Source organism: Dendrobates tinctorius, unplaced genomic scaffold, assembly GCF_039654945.1.
Source record: "Dendrobates tinctorius isolate UK_male_01 unplaced genomic scaffold, ASM3965494v1 ptg000136l, whole genome shotgun sequence".
Lineage (NCBI taxonomy): Eukaryota > Metazoa > Chordata > Amphibia > Anura > Dendrobatidae > Dendrobates > Dendrobates tinctorius.
The window spans coordinates 950,958-971,522 of NW_027361804.1; the positions used below are offsets into that span (position 1 = coordinate 950,958).

The 20,565-nt window shown below is 50.6% G+C and overlaps 1 protein-coding gene across 1 annotated transcript; it reads left to right on the forward strand.

The window, feature by feature from the left end:
* The first annotated feature begins 11,527 nt into the window (after nt 1–11,527).
* On the forward strand, nt 11,528–19,878 carry LOC141048571 (uncharacterized). Its single transcript, XM_073544288.1, has 5 exons — nt 11,528–11,687; nt 16,139–16,249; nt 17,651–17,770; nt 18,379–18,543; nt 19,684–19,878. The coding sequence occupies exons 1-5, from the start codon at nt 11,528–11,530 to the stop codon at nt 19,827–19,829; spliced, it is 702 nt and encodes a 233-aa protein (XP_073400389.1). The 3' UTR covers nt 19,830–19,878.
* The last annotated feature ends 687 nt before the right edge of the window (nt 19,879–20,565 follow it).

A 20,565-nucleotide genomic window follows, 5' to 3' on the forward strand; every position in this document is an offset into this window, starting at 1 on the left:
CGGTGATCCCTTTATTGGGTGTGAAGCATCACCAGTAATGACGGCCGACGTCTGATCGCGGTGATCCCTTTATTGGGTGTGAAGCGTCACCAGTAATGACGGCCGACGTCTGATCGCAGTGATCCCTTTACTGGGTGTGAAGCGTCACCAGTAATGACGGCCGACGTCTGATCGCGGTGATCCCTTTACTGGGTGTGAAGCGTCACCAAGTAATGACGGCAGACGTCTGATCGCGGTGATCCCTTTATTGGGTGTGAAGCGTCACCAGTAATGACGGCCGACGTCTGATCGCGGTGATCCCTTTATTGGGTGTGAAGCGTCACCAGTAATGACGGACGACGTCTGATCGCGGTGATCCCTTTATTGGGTGTGAAGCATCACCAGTAATGACGGCCGACGTCTGATCGCGGTGATCCCTTTATTGGGTGTGAAGCGTCACCAGTAATGACGGCCGACGTCTGATCGCAGTGATCCCTTTACTGGGTGTGAAGCGTCACCAGTAATGACGGCCGACGTCTGATCGCGGTGATCCCTTTACTGGGTGTGAAGCGTCACCAAGTAATGACGGCAGACGTCTGATCGCGGTGATCCCTTTATTGGGTGTGAAGCGTCACCAGTTATGACGGCCGACGTCTGATCGCGGTGATCCCTTTATTGGGTGTGAAGCGTCACCAGTAATGACGGCCGACGTCTGATCGCGGTGATCCCTTTACTGGGTGTGAAGCGTCACCAGTTATGACGGCCGACGTCTGATCGCGGTGATCCCTTTATTGGGTGTGAAGCGTCACCAGTAATGACGGCCGACGTCTGATCGCGGTGATCCCTTTACTGGGTGTGAAGCGTCACCAGTAATGATGGCCGACGTCTGATCGCGGTGATCCCTTTATTGGGTGTGAAGCGTCACCAGTAATGACGGCCGACGTCTGATCGCGGTGATCCCTTTACTGGGTGTGAAGCGTCACCAGTAATGACGGCCGACGTCTGATCGCGGTGATCCCTTTATTGGGTGTGAAGCGTCACCAGTAATGACGGCCGACGTCTGATTGCGGTGATCCCTTTATTGGGTGTGAAGCGTCACCAGTAATGACGGCCGACGTCTGATCGCGGTGATCCCTTTACTGGGTGTGAAGCGTCACCAGTAATGACGGCAGACGTCTGATCGCGGTGATCCCTTTATTGGGTGTGAAGCGTCACCAGTAATGACGGCCGACGTCTGATTGCGGTGATCCCTTTATTGGGTGTGAAGCGTCACCAGTAATGACGGCCGACGTCTGATCGCGGTGATCTCTTTATTGGGTGTGAAGCGTCACCAGTAATGACGGCCGACGTCTGATCGCGGTGATCCCTTTACTGGGTGTGAAGCGTCACCAGTAATGACGGCTGACGTCTGATCGCGGTGATCCCTTTATTGGGTGTGAAGCGTCACCAGTAATGATGGCCGACGTCTGATCGCGGTCATCCCTTTACTGGGTTAGAAGCGTCACCAGTAATGACGGCGACGTCTGATCGCGGTGATCCCTTTATTGCGTGTGAAGCGTCACCAGTAATGATGGCCGACGTCTGATCGCGGTCATCCCTTTACTGGGTTAGAAGCGTCACCAGTAATGACGGCCGACGTCTGATTGCGGTGATCCCTTTATTGGGTGTGAAGCGTCACCAGTAATGACGGCCGACGTCTGATCGCGGTGATCTCTTTATTGGGTGTGAAGCGTCACCAGTAATGATGGCCGACGTCTGATCGCGGTGATCCCTTTATTGGGTGTGAAGCGTCACCAGTAATGACGGCGACGTCTGATCGCAGTGATCCCTTTATTGGGTGTGAAGCGTCACCAGTAATGACGGCCGACGTCTGATCGCGGTGATCCCTTTACTGGGTGTGAAGCGTCACCAGTAATGACGGCCGACGTCTGATCGCGGCGATCCCTTTACTGGGTGTGAAGCGTCACCAGTAATGACGGCCGACGTCTGATCGCGGCGATCCCTTTATTGGGTATGAAGTGTCACCTGTAATGACGACCGACGTCTGATCGCGGTGAAGCGTCACCTGTAATGACGGCCGACGTCTGATCGCGGTGATCCCTTTATTGGGTGTGAAGCGTCACCAGTAATGACGGCCGACGTCTGATCGCGGCGATCCCTTTATTGGGTATGAAGTGTCACCTGTAATGACGGCCGACGTCTGATCGCGGTGAAGCGTCACCTGTAATGACGGCCGACGTCTGATCGCGGTGATCCCTTTATTGGGTGTGAAGCGTCACCACTAATGACGGCCGACGTCTGATCGCAGTGATCCCTTTACTGGGTGTGAAGCGTCACCAGTAATGACGGCCGACGTCTGATCGCGGTGATCCCTTTACTGGGTGTGAAGCGTCACCAGTAATGACGGCCGACGTCTGATCGCGGAGATCCCTTTATTGGGTGTGAAGCGTCACCAGTAATGACGGCCAACGTCTGATCGCGGCGATCCCTTTATTCGGTGTGAAGCGTCACCAGTAATGATGGCCGACGTCTGATCGCTGTGATCCCTTTACTGGGTGTGAAGCGTCACCAGTAATGACGGCCGACGTCTGATCGCGGCGATCCCTTTATTGGGTGTGAAGCGTCACCAGTAATGACGGCCGACGTCTGATCGCGGTGATCCCTTTATTGGGTGTGAAGCGTCACCAGTAATGACGGCCAACGTCTGATCGCGGCGATCCCTTTATTGGGTGTGAAGCGTCACCAGTAATGACGGCCGACGTCTGATCGCGGCGATCCCTTTATTGGGTGTGAAGCGTCACCAGTAATGACGGCCGACGTCTGATCGCGGTGATCCCTTTATTGGGTGTGAAGAGTCACCAGTAATGACGGTCGCGGTGATCCCTTTATTGGGTGTGAAGCGTCACCAGTAATGACGGCCGACGTCTGATCGCGGTGATCCCTTTATTGGGTGTGAAGTGTCACCAGTAATGACGGCCGACGTCTGATCGCTTTGATCCCTTTATTGGGTGTGAAGCGTCACCAATAATGACGGCCGACGTCTGATCACGGTGATCCCTTTATTGGGTGTGAAGCGTCACCAGTAATGACGGCCGACGTCTGATCGCTGTGATCCCTTTATTGGGTGTGAAGTGTCACCGGTAATGACGGCCGACGTCTGATCGTGGTGATCCCTTTATTGGATGTGAAGCGTCACCAGTAATGACGGACGACGTCTGATCGCGGTGATCCCTTTATTGGGTGTGAAGCGTCACCACTAATGACGGCCGACGTCTGATCGCGGTGATCCCTTTATTGGGTGTGAAGTGTCACCAGTAATGACGGCCGACGTCTGATCGCTGTGATCCCTTTATTGGGTGTGAAGCGTCACCAATAATGACGGCCGACGTCTGATCACGGTGATCCCTTTATTGGGTGTGAAGCGTCACCAGTAATGACGTCCGATGTCTGATCGCTGTGATCCCTTTATTGGGTGTGAAGTGTCACCGGTAATGACGGCCGACGTCTGATCGTGGTGATCCCTTTATTGGATGTGAAGCGTCACCAGTAATGACGGACGACGTCTGATCGCGGTGATCCCTTTATTGGGTGTGAAGCATCACCAGTAATGACGGCCGACGTCTGATCGTGGTGATCCCTTTATTGGGTGTGAAGCGTCACCAGTAATGATGGCCGACGTCTGATCGCGGTGATCCCTTTATTGGGTGTGAAGCGTCACCAATAATGACGGCCGACGTCTGATCACGGTGATCCCTTTATTGGGTGTGAAGCGTCACCAGTAATGACGTCCGATGTCTGATCGCTGTGATCCCTTTATTGGGTGTGAAGTGTCACCGGTAATGACGGCCGACGTCTGATCGTGGTGATCCCTTTATTGGATGTGAAGCGTCACCAGTAATGACGGACGACGTCTGATCGCGGTGATCCCTTTATTGGGTGTGAAGCATCACCAGTAATGACGGCCGACGTCTGATCGCGGTGATCCCTTTATTGGGTGTGAAGCGTCACCAGTAATGACGGACGACGTCTGTTCGCTTTGATCCCTTTATTGGGTGTGAAGCGTCACCAGTAATGACGGCCGACGTCTGATCGCTGTGATCCCTTTACTGGGTTAGAAGCGTCACCAGTAATGACGGCGACGTCTGATCGCGGTGATCCCTTTATTGCGTGTGAAGCGTCACCTGTAATGACGGCCGACGTCTGATCGCAGTGATCCCTTTATTGGGTGTGAAGCGTCACCAGTAATGACGGACGACGTCTGATCGCGGTGATCCCTTTACTGGGTTAGAAGCGTCACCAGTAATGACGGCGACGTCTGATCGCGGTGATCCCTTTATTGCGTGTGAAGCGTCACCTGTAATGACGGCCGACGTCTGATCGCAGTGATCCCTTTATTGGGTGTGAAGCGTCACCAGTAATGACGGCCGACGTCTGATCGCGGTGATCCCTTTACTGGGTGTGAAGCGTCACCAGTATTGACGGCCGACGTCTGATCGCGGTGATCCCTTTATTGGGTCTGAAGCGTCACCTGTAATGACGGCCGACGTCTGATCGCGGTGATCCCTTTATTGGGTGTGAAGCGTCACCAGTAATGACGGCCGACGTCTGATCGCGGTGATCCCTTTATTGGGTGTGAAGCGTCACCAGTAATGACGGCCGACGTCTGATCGCGTCGATCCCTTTATTGGGTGTGAAGCGTCACCAGTAATGACGGCCGACGTCTGATCGCGGCGATCCCTTTATTGGGTGTGAAGCGTCACCAGTAATGACGGCCGACGTCTGATCGCGGTGATCCCTTTATTGGGTGTGAAGCGTCACCAGTAATGACGGCCGACGTCTGATCGCGGCGATCCCTTTATTGGGTGTGAAGCGTCACCAGTAATGACGGCCGACGTCTGATCGCGGTGATCCCTTTATTGGGTGTGAAGTGTCACCAGTAATGACGGCCGACGTCTGATCGCGGCGATCCCTTTATTGGGTGTGAAGCGTCACCAGTAATGACGGACGACGTCTGATCGTGGTGATCCCTTTATTGGGTGTGAAGCGTCACCAGTAATGACGGACGACGTCTGATCGCGGTGATCCCTTTATTGGGTGTGAAGCGTCACCAGTAATGACGGCCGACGTCTGAGCGTGGTGATCCCTTTATTGGGTGTGAAGCGTCACCAGTAATGACGGACGACGTCTGATCGCGGTGATCCCTTTATTGGGTGTGAAGCGTCACCAGTAATGACGGCCGACGTCTGATCGTGGTGATCCCTTTATTGGGTGTGAAGCGTCACCAGTAATGACGGCCGACGTCTGATCGCGGTGATCCTTTTATTGGGTGTGAAGCGTCACCAGTAATGACGGACGACGTCTGATCGCGGTGATCCCTTTATTGGGTGTGAAGCGTCACCAGTAATGACGGCCGACGTCTGATCGCGGTGATCCCTTTATTGGGTGTGAAGCGTCACCAGTAATGACGGCCGACGTCTGATCGCGGTGATCCCTTCTTTGGGTGTGAAGCGTCACCAGTAATGACGGCCGACGTCTGATTGCGGTGATCCCTTTATTGGGTGTGAAGCGTCACCAGTAATGACTGCCGACGTCTGATCGCGGTGATCCCTTCTTTGGGTGTGAAGCGTCACCAGTAATGACGGCCGACGTCTGATTGCGGTGATCCCTTTATTGGGTGTGAAGCGTCACCAGTAATGACGGCCGACGTCTGATCGCGGTGATCCCTTTATTGGGTGTGAAGCGTCACCAGTAATGACGGCCGACGTCTGATCGCGGTGATCCCTTTATTGGGTGTGAAGCGTCACCAGTAATGACGGCCGACGTCTGATCGCGGTGATCCCTTTATTGGGTGTGAAGCGTCACCTGTAATGACGGCCGACGTCTGATCGCGGTGATCCCTTTATTGGGTGTGAAGCGTCACCAGTAATGATGGCCGACGTCTGATCGCCGTGATCCCTTTATTGGGTGTGAAGCGTCACCAGTAATGATGGCCGACGTCTGATCGCGGTGATCCCTTTATTGGGTGTGAAGCGTCACCTGTAATGATGGCCGACGTCTGATTGCGGTGATACAGAGGGATCAACGGCGTCTGATCGGAAAGTCACCAGAGTTTGGCAATATTGGCCGGTAGCGCCAATCCTCAGCCTTAAAGGGCCGGATCCAGTACAGTCAGCAGAAAACTTTGGCGGATCCCAAAACTTTCCCTACAAGTCTCCCTCTGGGCCTGGGGCCTCCTCATGTCGGAGCGGCCGGCAGTATATTATTTCATTAAGTGATTTTTATTTTAACCAGTAGGGGATTAAAACCAGTAAAACCAGTGGCTTTGTGCGACAAGGTCAAGACCTGTGACAAGTCCAGAGTCGGACCCTTTCATCTCCCCATCCCTGGAGACCCCTCCATTGCCCAGCAATGGGAGCGCGGACGTCTGGGCCAGACAGGATTCGCCATTGTTGTCAGGACTCTGCGCTTTCTCCTGTTTTTTTTTCCCCCTAAACAAAACAGATCTGAACTGAGCCAAGGAAACAAAAATGTATTGTTCCTCGCAGATGGAAGCGAGTGTCGCCTAGGTAACCAGATTAATCTCCCTTTTCTCTCCATTCCTCTTGTAGAGCGGTAATCGGTGAGTCCTTTTCACAAAAAGCAGCCTCAAAGCTCGGGGCTCTAACTAGGCTCCTAATTAGCTGCAATTTACAATGAAGACAACATGATGAGATAATAGAAATTTGCAAAATAATGACATACCTCAGCCAAATATTCCTCCTCCTAAGAACCATTTTTATAGAAAAACAATAAAGAGGGCCCTTCTAAAGCGAAGCTGGAGAAATGGTGGCGTATTATGTGACACAGAACGCTATTGTTCCCCCCTTGTTCCCCCAATCAACAGCTTATTGTTTGCCATCTTAAATAAAAATGACTGAAATCCAAGCCCCATAATGATCTCCATTGCGCTAATATCCAGCGAATAGTGAGAACGTATCATAGCCAAGGTCCGGCTGGGCTGATCGGGGCCGGCCATCGGGCGCCATCACTCCATGGCTACATTGTATCGGAGCCAAGGTCCGGTGGGGCTGATCAGGGCCGACCATCGGGCACCGTCACTCCATGGCTACATTGTATCAGAGCCAAGGTCCGGTTGGGTTGATTCGGGCCGAACATCAGGCGCCATCACTCCATGGCTACATTGTGTTGGAGCCAATGCCCGACCAGGTTGATCCAGGCTGACCATCGGACGCCATCACTCCATGGCTAGATTGTATTTGAGCCAAGGTCTGGCCGGGTTGATCGGAGCCAACCATCACGCGCCATCATTCCATGGCTACATTGTATCAAAGCCAAGGTCTGGCCAGACTGATCGGGGCCGACCATCAGGCGCCATCACTCCATGGCTACATTGTATTGGAGCCAAGGGCCGGCCGGGCTAATCAGGGCCGACCATTCGGAGCCATCATTGAATGGCTACGTTGTATTGGAGCCAAGGTCCAGACGGGCTGATCTGGGTTGACCATCAGGTGCCATCATTCCATGACTACATTGTATTGGAGCCAAGGTCTAGCCAGACTGATCGGGGCCGACCATCAGACGCCATCACTCCATGGCTACATTGTATCAGAGCCAAGGTCTGGCCAGACTGATCGAGGCCAACCATCAGGCGCCATCACTCCATGGATACACTGTATTGGAGCCAAGGTCTGGCTGGGTTGATCGGGGCCGACCATCAGGCGCCATCATTCCATGGCTACATTGTATCGGAGCCAAGGTCTGGCCGGGCTGATCTGGGCCAACCATCAGGCGCCATCATTCCATGGCTACATTGTATTGGAGCCAAGGTCTGGCCGAGCTGATCGGGCCGATCATCGAACGCCATCACTCCATGGGTACATTGTATCAGAGCCAAAGTCTGGCCAGACTGATCGAGGCCGACCATCAGGCACCATCACTCCATGGCTACACTGTATTGGCGCCAAGGTCTGGCCGGGCTGATCGGAGCCGACCATTAGGCGCCATCATTCCATGGCTACATTGTATCGGAGACAAGGACCGGCCGGGATGATCAGGGCCGACCCTCAGGCGCCATCATTCCATGGCTACATTGTATCGGAGCCAAGGTCCAGCCGGGCTGATCGGGGCCAACCATCAGGCGCCATCACTCCATAGCCACATTGTATTGGAGCCAAGGCCCGGCCGGGCTGATCGGGGCCGACCATCGGGCGCCATCACTCCATGGCTACATTGTATCGGAGCCAAGGCCCGGCCGGGCTGATCAGGGCCGACCATCGGGCGCCATCACTCCATGGCTACATTGTATCGGAGCCAAGGTACGGCCGGGCTGATCGGGGCCGACCATCGGGCGCCATCACTCCATGGCTACATTGTATCGGAGCCAAGGCCCGGCCGGGCTGATCGGGGCCGACCATCGGGCGCCATCACTCCATGGCTACATTGTATCGGAGCCAAGGCCCGGCCGGGCTGATCAGGGCCGACCATCAGGCGCCATCACTCCATGGCCACATTGTATCGGAGCCAAGGTCCAGCCGGGCTGATCGGGGCCGACCATCGGGCGCCATCACTCCATGGCTACATTGTATCGGAGCCAAGGCCCGGCCGGGCTGATCAGGGCCGACCATCGGGCGCCATCACTCCATGGCTACATTGTATCGGAGCCAAGGTACGGCCGTCTGATCAGGGCCGACCATCAGGCACCATCACTCCATGGCTACATTGTATCGGAGCCAAGGCCCGGCCGGGCATATCTGGGCCAACCATCAGGCACCATCATTCCATGGCTACATTGTATCGGAGCCAAGGTCTGGCCGGGCATATCTGGGCCGACCATCAGGCACCATCATTCCATGGCTACATTGTATCGGAGTCAAGGCCCGGCTGGGCATATCTGGGCCAACCATCAGGCACCATCATTCCATGGCTACATTGTATCGGAGCCAAGGTCTGGCCGGGCATATCTGGGCCGACCATCAGGCGCCATCATTCCATGGCTACATTGTATTGGAGCCAAAATCTGGCCGGGCTGATCGGGGCTGACCATAGGGCGCCATCACTCCATGGCTACATTGTATCGGAGCCAAGGCCCGGCCGGGCATATCTGGGCCAACCATCAGGCACCATCATTCCATGGCTACATTGTATCGGAGCCAAGGTCTGGCCGGGCATATCTGGGCCGACCATCAGGCACCATCATTCCATGGCTACATTGTATCGGAGCCAAGGTCTGGCCGGGAATATCTGGGTCGACCATCAGGCGCCATCATTCCATGGCTACATTGTATTGGAGTCAAGGTCTGGCCGGGCTGATCAGGGCCGACCATCGGGCGCCTTCACTACAATGTATCGGAGGCTGCCGATTCTGACACAATGTTGCTCTTCTGCATATTTAATACTGCTACTGTTACCACTCCCACTAATATGACACCTACCACTATTATCACTACTGCTATTATTACCTCTGCAACTACTCCTATTTCCACTACTACTACTATTGCTACTACCACCACTACTTTTACCACCACTTCCCACTACTACTTCTATTACCACTACTACCACTACTATTGCTATACTATTACTACTACTACTGATACCACTATAACCACTAATACCACTACTACTACCATTACACCTACCACTACTATCGTTACTATCACCATTACCACTACAACTACCATTATTATCACTACTACAACTACTACTACCACCACTTCTACTAGTACTAGTATTACTCAGTTCAATACAGCCGACATAATGGGTAATAGAAAACCTCCATATTCCACCAAGGGAATGGGCAACTCCCAACATAATCCAAACCTACACAGTTTCAGAGCTTCCAGCCCAACATAATCCAAAGTCCAAAAGAATATAATATAAAATATATCTTTTATTGATAATCATATAAAACCACAATAATCACAGTAATTACAGATGAAATGGTTAGTAAGAGGAGACAAGAAATGACACCCGGAACCACTCAAAATGGACACAGAAAAATGCACATCATAAATCCTGAAAAAGACTGTCCAGGGGATAGCAATATGATAAGTAAACTGCAAGGCGAGCCTGATTTAATAAATGTGCCATTTCCACAAAACAGCCTATACCCTCATATGTATCTATTCAAGTTTCTTATCAAATAAGATGCAGTATATACCCAAAGTAGAGATTTTTGGGGGGTAACAGGGCTGCAGAGGGATTGTAAGTGGTGTGGCTCCAATAGGGCAGGAATCCCCAGGAAAGGTTTGTATGAAAAGATGTCAGCCAAAATCAGATAGAATGAGTCAGATTGATCAGGTCATCTAATAAAGTGATAGGGACAGTGCAGATTAAAGTGCCGCTAGTGCTTACCCATCTGGGCGAGTATACCGGTTCCAGGAGCGTGCCCTGACGCACGTTTCGCCAATATTCTGATTCTATGAAGTGGCAGGACTAGCAGCAGTGGTACTTCTCAGTAGTACTATCAATATTGATAGCATTTTAATGAGAGTAATTGTACTAAATATTTAATTGATGATAATGAGCAATGATGGTTTTATTATTGTGGCTGTAAAGTAGTAGTGGTAGTAATAGCAGTATTAATAGGAGTTGAAGTAGTGGCAATAGTAGAACTGGTAGGAACAGTTGTAGAAATAGTAGTACTGCACTTAGACGGATCCGTTACCATACCATTACTAAAGGCGGTATGAGAAATACCACTGCTGCCAGTCCTGTCACTTGTACCATTACTACAGGCGGTATGAGAACTACCACTGCTGCCAGTCCTGTCACTTCTACCATTACTACAGACGGTATGAGAAGTACCAATGCTGCCTGTCCTGTCACTTCTGCCATTACTACAGGCGTTATGAGAACTACCACTGCTGCCAGTCCTGTCACTTGTACCATTAATACAGGCGGTATGAGAAGCACCACTGCTGCTAGTCCTGTCACTTCTACCATTACTACAGGCGTTATGAGAAGTACCACTGCTGCCAGTCCTGTCACTTGTACCATTGATACAGGCGGTATGAGAAGTACCACTGCTGCCAGTCTTGTCACTTTTACCATTGCTTCAGGCGGTATGAGAAGTATCACTGCTGCTAGTCCTGCCACTTCTACCATTACTACAGGCGGTATGAGAAGTACCACTGCTGCCAGTCCTGTCACTTGTACCATTACTACAGGCGGTATGAGAAGTACCACTGCTGCCAGTCCTGTCACTTGTATCATTACTACAGGCGGTATGAGAAGTACCACTGCTGCCAGTCCTGTCACTTCGACCATTACTACAGGCGGTATGAGAAGTACCACTGCTGCCAGTCCTGTCACTTCGACCATTTCTACAGGCGGTATGAGAAGTACCACTGCTACCAGTCCTGTCACTTCTACCATTACTACAGGCGGTATGAGAAGTACCACTGCTGCCAGTCCTGTCACTTCGACCATTTCTACAGGCGGTATGAGAAGTACCACTGCTACCAGTCCTGTCACTTCGACCATTACTACAGGCGGTATGAGAAGTACCACTGCTGCCAGTCCTGTCACTTCGACCATTTCTACAGGCGGTATGAGAAGTACCACTGCTACCAGTCCTGTCACTTCTACCATTACTACAGACGGTATGAGAAGTACCACTGCTGCTAGTTCTGTCACTTCTACCATTACTACAGGCGTTATGAGAAGTACCACTGCTGACAGTCCTGTCACTTGTACCATTAATACAGGCGGTATGAGAAGTACCACTGCTGCCAGTCTTGTCACTTTTACCATTGCTTCAGGCGGTATGAGAAGTATCACTGCTGCTAGTCCTGCCACTTCTACCATTACTACAGGCGGTATGAGAAGTACCACTGCTGCCAGTCCTGTCACTTGTACCATTACTACAGGCGGTATGAGAAGTACCACTGCTGCCAGTCCTGTCACTTCTACCATTACTACAGATGGTATGAGAAGTACCACTGCTGCCAGTCCTGTCACTTCTGCCATTACTACAGGCGGTATGAGAAGTACCAATGCTGCCAGTCCTGTTACTTCTACCATTACTACAGACGGTATGAGAAGTACCACTGCTGCTAGTCCTGTCACTTCTACCATTACTACAGGCGTTATGAGAAGTACCACTGCTTCCAGTCCTGTCACTTGTACCATTAATACAGGCGGTATGAGAAGTACCACTGCTGCCAGTCTTGTCACTTTTACCATTGCTTCAGGCGGTATGAGAAGTATCACTGCTGCTAGTCCTGCCACTTCTACCATTACTACAGGCGGTATGAGAAGTACCACTGCTGCCAGTCCTGTCACTTGTACCATTACTACAGGCGGTATGAGAAGTACCACTGCTGCCAGTCCTGTCACTTCTACCATTACTACAGACGGTATGAGAAGTACCAATGCTGCCTGTCCTGTCACTTCTGCCATTACTACAGGCGTTATGAGAACTACCACTGCTGCCAGTCCTGTCACTTGTACCATTAATACAGGCGGTATGAGAAGCACCACTGCTGCTAGTCCTGTCACTTCTACCATTACTACAGGCGTTATGAGAAGTACCACTGCTGCCAGTCCTGTCACTTGTACCATTGATACAGGCGGTATGAGAAGTACCACTGCTGCCAGTCTTGTCACTTTTACCATTGCTTCAGGCGGTATGAGAAGTATCACTGCTGCTAGTCCTGCCACTTCTACCATTACTACAGGCGGTATGAGAAGTACCACTGCTGCCAGTCCTGTCACTTGTACCATTACTACAGGCGGTATGAGAAGTACCACTGCTGCCAGTCCTGTCACTTGTATCATTACTACAGGCGGTATGAGAAGTACCACTGCTGCCAGTCCTGTCACTTCGACCATTACTACAGGCGGTATGAGAAGTACCACTGCTGCCAGCCCTGTCACTTCGACCATTTCTACAGGCGGTATGAGAAGTACCACTGCTACCAGTCCTGTCACTTCTACCATTACTACAGGCGGTATGAGAAGTACCACTGCTGCTAGTTCTGTCACTTCTACCATTACTACAGGCGTTATGAGAAGTACCACTGCTGACAGTCCTGTCACTTGTACCATTAATACAGGCGGTATGAGAAGTACCACTGCTGCCAGTCTTGTCACTTCGACCATTGCTACAGGCGGTTTGAGAAGTACCACTGCTGCCAGTCCTGTCACTTCTACCCATATTATAGGCGGTATGAGAAGTACCACTGCTGCCAGTCCTGGCACTTCTACCATTACTACATGCGGTATGAGAAGTACCACTGTTGCCAGTCCTGTCACTTCTACCATTACTACAGGCGGTGTGAGAAGTAACACTGCTGCCAGTCCTGTCACTTCTACCATTACTACAGGTAGTATGAGAAGTACCACTTCTGTCAGTCCTGGCACTTCTACCATTACTACAGGTAGTATGAGAAGTACCACTTCTGTCAGTCCTGTCACTTCTACCATTACTACAGGTAGTATGAGAAGTACCACTTCTGTCAGTCCTGGCACTTCTACCATTACTACAGGTAGTATGAGAAGTACCACTTCTGTCAGTCCTGGCACTTCTACCATTACTACAGGTAGTATGAGAAGTACCACTTCTGTCAGTCCTGTCACTTCTACCATTACTACAGGTAGTATGAGAAGTACCACTTCTGTCAGTCCTGGCACTTCTACCATTACTACAGGTGGTATGGGAAGTACCACTTCTGTCAGTCCTGTCACTTCTACCATTACTACATGCGGTATGAGAAGTACCACTGCTGCCAGTCCTGTCACTTCTACCATTCATCTCATCTTTATTTTTATATAGCGCTAACATATTCCGCAGCGCTTTACACTTTGCACACATTATCATCACTGTCCCCGATGGGGCTCACAATCTAAATTCCCTATCAGTATGTCTTTGGAATGTGGGAGGAAACCGGAGTACCAGGAGGAAACCCACGCAAACACAGGGAGATCATACAAACTCCTTGCAGATGTTGTCCTTGGTGGGATTCGAACCCAGGGCTGCAGCGCTAACCACTGACTACAGGCGGTGTGAGAAGTAACACTGCTGCCAGTCCTGTCACTTCTACCATTACTACAGGTGGTATGAGAAGTACCACTTCTGTCAGTCCTGTCACTTCTACCATTACTACAGGTGGTATGAGAAGTACTACTGCTGCCAGTCCTGTCACTTGTACCATTACTACAGGCGGTATGAGAAGTACCACTGTTGCTAGTCCTGTCACTTCTACCATTACTACAGGCGGTGTGAGAAGTAACACTGCTGCCAGTCCTTTCACTTCTACCATTACTACAGGTGGTATGAGAAGTACCACTTCTGCCAGTCCTGGCACTTCTACCATTACTACAGGTGGTATGAGAAGTACCACTGTTGCTAGTCCTGTCACTTCTACCAGTACTACAGGTGGTATGAGAAGTACCACTGCTGCCAGTCCTGTCTCTTGTACCATTACTACAGACGGTATGAGAAGTACGAATGCTGCCTGTCCTGTCACTTCTGACATTACTACAGGCGGTATGAGAAGTACCAATGCTGCCAGTCCTGTTAGTTCTACCGTTACTACAGACGGTATGAGAAGTACCACTGCTGCCAGTCCTGTCACTTGTACCATTAATACAGGCGGTATGAGAAGTACCACTGCTGCTAGTCCTGTCACTTCTACCATTACTACAGGCGTTATGAGAAGTACCACTGCTGCCAGTCCTGTCACTTGTACCATTAATACAGGCGGTATGAGAAGTACCACTACTGCTAGTCCTGTCACTTCTACCATTACTACAGGCGTTATGAGAAGTACCACTGCTGCCAGTCCTGTCACTTGTACCATTAATACAGGCGGTATGAGAAGTACCACTGCTGCCAGTCTTGTCACTTTTACCATTGCTTCAGGCGGTATGAGAAGTATCACTGCTGCTAGTCCTGCCACTTCTACCATTACTACAGGCGGTATGAGAAGTACCACTGCTGCCAGTCCTGTCACTTGTACCATTACTACAGGCGGTATGAGAAGTACCACTGCTGCCAGTCCTGTCACTTCTACCATTACTACAGATGGTATGAGAAGTACCACTGCTGCCAGTCCTGTCACTTCTGCCATTACTACAGGCGGTATGAGAAGTACCAATGCTGCCAGTCCTGTTACTTCTACCATTACTACAGACGGTATGAGAAGTACCACTGCTGCTAGTCCTGTGACTTCTACCATTACTACAGGCGTTATGAGAAGTACCACTGCTGCCAGTCCTGTCACTTGTACCATTAATACAGGCGGTATGAGAAGTACCACTGCTGCCAGTCCTGTCACTTCTACCATTACTACAGGCGGTATGAGAAGTACCACTGCTGCCAGTCCTGTCACTTGTACCATTACTACAGGCGGTATGAGAACTACCACTGCTGCCAGTCCTGTCACTTCTACCATTACTACAGACGGTATGAGAAGTACCAATGCTGCCTGTCCTGTCACTTCTGCCATTACTACAGGCGTTATGAGAACTACCACTGCTGCCAGTCCTGTCACTTGTACCATTAATACAGGCGGTATGAGAAGCACCACTGCTGCTAGTCCTGTCACTTCTACCATTACTACAGGCGTTATGAGAAGTACCACTGCTGCCAGTCCTGTCACTTGTACCATTGATACAGGCGGTATGAGAAGTACCATTGCTGCCAGTCTTGTCACTTTTACCATTGCTTCAGGCGGTATGAGAAGTATCACTGCTGCTAGTCCTGCCACTTCTACCATTACTACAGGCGGTATGAGAAGTACCACTGCTGCCAGTCCTGTCACTTGTACCATTACTACAGGCGGTATGAGAAGTACCACTGCTGCCAGTCCTGTCACTTGTATCATTACTACAGGCGGTATGAGAAGTACCACTGCTGCCAGTCCTGTCACTTCGACCATTACTACAGGCGGTATGAGAAGTACCACTGCTGCCAGTCCTGTCACTTCGACCATTTCTACAGGCGGTATGAGAAGTACCACTGCTACCAGTCCTGTCACTTCTACCATTACTACAGGCGGTATGAGAAGTACCACTGCTGCCAGTCCTGTCACTTCGACCATTTCTACAGGCGGTATGAGAAGTACCACTGCTACCAGTCCTGTCACTTCGACCATTACTACAGGCGGTATGAGAAGTACCACTGCTGCCAGTCCTGTCACTTCGACCATTTCTACAGGCGGTATGAGAAGTACCACTGCTACCAGTCCTGTCACTTCTACCATTACTACAGACGGTATGAGAAGTACCACTGCTGCTAGTTCTGTCACTTGTACCATTAATACAGGCGGTATGAGAAGTACCACTGCTGCCAGTCTTGTCACTTTTACCATTGCTTCAGGCGGTATGAGAAGTATCACTGCTGCTAGTCCTGCCACTTCTACCATTACTACAGGCGGTATGAGAAGTACCACTGCTGCCAGTCCTGTCACTTGTACCATTACTACAGGCGGTATGAGAAGTACCACTGCTGCCAGTCCTGTCACTTCTACCATTACTACAGATGGTATGAGAAGTACCACTGCTGCCAGTCCTGTCACTTCTGCCATTACTACAGGCGGTATGAGAAGTACCAATGCTGCCAGTCCTGTTACTTCTACCATTACTACAGACGGTATGAGAAGTACCACTGCTGCTAGTCCTGTCACTTCTACCATTACTACAGGCGTTATGAGAAGTACCACTGCTTCCAGTCCTGTCACTTGTACCATTAATACAGGCGGTATGAGAAGTACCACTGCTGCCAGTCTTGTCACTTTTACCATTGCTTCAGGCGGTATGAGAAGTATCACTGCTGCTAGTCCTGCCACTTCTACCATTACTACAGGCGGTATGAGAAGTACCACTGCTGCCAGTCCTGTCACTTGTACCATTACTACAGGCGGTATGAGAAGTACCACTGCTGCCAGTCCTGTCACTTCTACCATTACTACAGACGGTATGAGAAGTACCAATGCTGCCTGTCCTGTCACTTCTGCCATTACTACAGGCGTTATGAGAACTACCACTGCTGCCAGTCCTGTCACTTGTACCATTAATACAGGCGGTATGAGAAGCACCACTGCTGCTAGTCCTGTCACTTCTACCATTACTACAGGCGTTATGAGAAGTACCACTGCTGCCAGTCCTGTCACTTGTACCATTGATACAGGCGGTATGAGAAGTACCACTGCTGCCAGTCTTGTCACTTTTACCATTGCTTCAGGCGGTATGAGAAGTATCACTGCTGCTAGTCCTGCCACTTCTACCATTACTACAGGCGGTATGAGAAGTACCACTGCTGCCAGTCCTGTCACTTGTACCATTACTACAGGCGGTATGAGAAGTACCACTGCTGCCAGTCCTGTCACTTCGACCATTACTACAGGCGGTATGAGAAGTACCACTGCTGCCAGCCCTGTCACTTCGACCATTTCTACAGGCGGTATGAGAAGTACCACTGCTACCAGTCCTGTCACTTCTACCATTACTACAGGCGGTATGAGAAGTACCACTGCTGCTAGTTCTGTCACTTCTACCATTACTACAGGCGTTATGAGAAGTACCACTGCTGACAGTCCTGTCACTTGTACCATTAATACAGGCGGTATGAGAAGTACCACTGCTGCCAGTCTTGTCACTTCGACCATTGCTACAGGCGGTTTGAGAAGTACCACTGCTGCCAGTCCTGTCACTTCTACCCATATTATAGGCGGTATGAGAAGTACCACTGCTGCCAGTCCTGGCACTTCTACCATTACTACATGCGGTATGAGAAGTACCACTGTTGCCAGTCCTGTCACTTCTACCATTACTACAGGCGGTGTGAGAAGTAACACTGCTGCCAGTCCTGTCACTTCTACCATTACTACAGGTAGTATGAGAAGTACCACTTCTGTCAGTCCTGGCACTTCTACCATTACTACAGGTAGTATGAGAAGTACCACTTCTGTCAGTCCTGGCACTTCTACCATTACTACAGGTAGTATGAGAAGTACCACTTCTGTCAGTCCTGTCACTTCTACCATTACTACATGCGGTATGAGAAGTACCACTGCTGCCAGTCCTGTCACTTCTACCATTCATCTCATCTTTATTTTTATATAGCGCTAACATATTCCGCAGCGCTTTACACTTTGCACACAGTATCATCACTGTCCCCGATGGGGCTCACAATCTAAATTCCCTATCAGTATGTCTTTGGAATGTGGGAGGAAACCGGAGTACCAGGAGGAAACCCACGCAAACACAGGGAGATCATACAAACTCCTTGCAGATGTTGTCCTTGGTGGGATTCGAACCCAGGGCTGCAGCGCTAACCACTGACTACAGGCGGTGTGAGAAGTAACACTGCTGCCAGTCCTGTCACTTCTACCATTACTACAGGTGGTATGAGAAGTACCACTGCTGTCAGTCCTGTCACTTGTACCATTACTACAGGCGGTATGAGAAGTACCACTGCTGCCAGTCCTGTCACTTCTACCATTACTACAGGCGGTATGAGAAGTACCACTGCTGCCAGTCCTGGCACTTCTACCATTACTACAGGCGGTATGAGAAGTACCACTGCTGCCAGTCCTGTCAGTTCGACCATTACTACAGGCGGTTTGAGAAGTACCACTGCTGCCAGTCCTGTCACTTCTACCATTACTACAGGCTGCATGAGAAGTACCACTGTTGCTAGTCCTGTCACTTCTACCATTACTACAGGTGGTATGAGAAGTACCACTGCTGCCAGTCCTGGCACTTCTACCATTACTACAGGCGGTATGAGAAGTACCACTGCTGCCAGTCCTGTCAGTTCGACCATTACTACAGGCGGTTTGAGAAGTACCACTGCTGCCAGTCCTGTCACTTCTACCATTACTACAGGCTGCATGAGAAGTACCACTGCTGCCAGTCCTGTCACTTCTACCATTACTACAGGCGGTATGAGAAGTACCACTGTTGCTAGTCTTGTCACTTCTACCATTACTACAGGTGGTATGAGAAGTACCACTGCTGCCTGTCCTGTCACTTCTACCATTACTATAGGCGGTTTGAGAAGTACCACTGCTGCCAGTCCTGTCACTTCTACCTTTATTACAGGCGGTATGAGAAGTACCACTACTGCCAGTCCTGTCACTTCTACCATTACTACAGGCGGTATGAGAAGTACCACTGCTGCCAGTCCTGTCACTTCTACCATTACTACAGGTGGTATGAGAAGTACCACTGCTGTCAGTCCTGGCACTTCTACCATTACTACAGGCGGTATGAGAAGTACCACTGCTGCCAGTCCTGTCACTTCTACCATTACTACAGGCGGTAGGAGAGGTACCACTGCTGCCAGTCCTGCCACTTCTACCATTACTACAGGCGGTATGAGAAGTACCACTGCTGCCAGTCCTGCTGTCACTTCTACCATTACTACAGGCGGTATGAGAAGTACCACTGCTGCCATTCCTGTCACTTCTACCATTACTACAGGCGGTATGAGAAGTACCACTGCTGCCAGTCCTGCTGTCACTTCTACCATTACTACAGGCGGTATAAGAAGTACCACTGCTGCCAGTCCTGCTGTCATTTCTACCATTACTACAGGTGGTATGTGAAGTACCACTGCTGCTAGTCCTGTCACTTCTACTATTACTACAGGCGGTATGAGAAGTACCACTGCTGCCAGTCCTGTCACTTCTACCCTTACTACAGGTGGTATGAGAAGTACCACTGCTGCCAGTCCTGTCACTTCTACCCTTACTACAGGTGGTATGGGAAGTACCACTGCTGCCAGTCCTGTCACTTCTACTATTACTACAGGCGGTATGAGAAGTACCACTGCTGCCAGTCCTGTCACATACTGCCAGTATTTCTGTTACCACCACCCTCACTATCCCCAATATTACTACTAGTGACAATAATACTTCCTTTCTCCTACACTCCGTGTTGTTACTTTTTCTTTTTTTACCGCTACATGATGATTTTGTCATTTGTGAGATTTGACATTTTTGAAACAATGTAACATTGTTTTTTTTTAGTTTTCTGTTTCCGATGAGGCCGGATGTGTCTGACATCAGTTATTCTTTATCGCCTTCGTACAAGTCTTTGTGTTGCGCCCCCCGGCTCCCGGGGGTAAATGTGAACCATTCCTCCTGGAATTAGTCAGCTCATTCCCAGCCCTTTACCGAAAGGAAGAATACAATTAGAGCGGAGGCAGCGGTAATCTGCTTGTGTTTGTTTGGCCTGTTGGTCCTGCAGCGTGCGTCGGGGCTGAGTGCTGCAATCAGGACGGGGCCTGTTATCATTCCTCCTTAATTAAAAAAGACACGGGCAGCAGTGGAGAAGCGCGCCGCCGCCGTCCGATTAATTCAAAGCCCATGTTGGATTAATAACTCCAATGAACAAACAGCTGTATGAGGGCGGCCTCTGCGCCCAGACGCAGGTCACATCCCAGGGTGTCTGACTCAATCAAGACTCTGCGAAGGAAGAGCCCGAGCGAAACGCCAAACCGCGCCCAACAAACGCCGTAATCCCAGGGATTCCCCTGGTGACCAAGTAATGTCACATAACAGCGGCCATCGGGGACAGCGACACAACGACCCCCGGAATCATACTCACCCATAACAAGACCCCCAAAAGCTGACATCC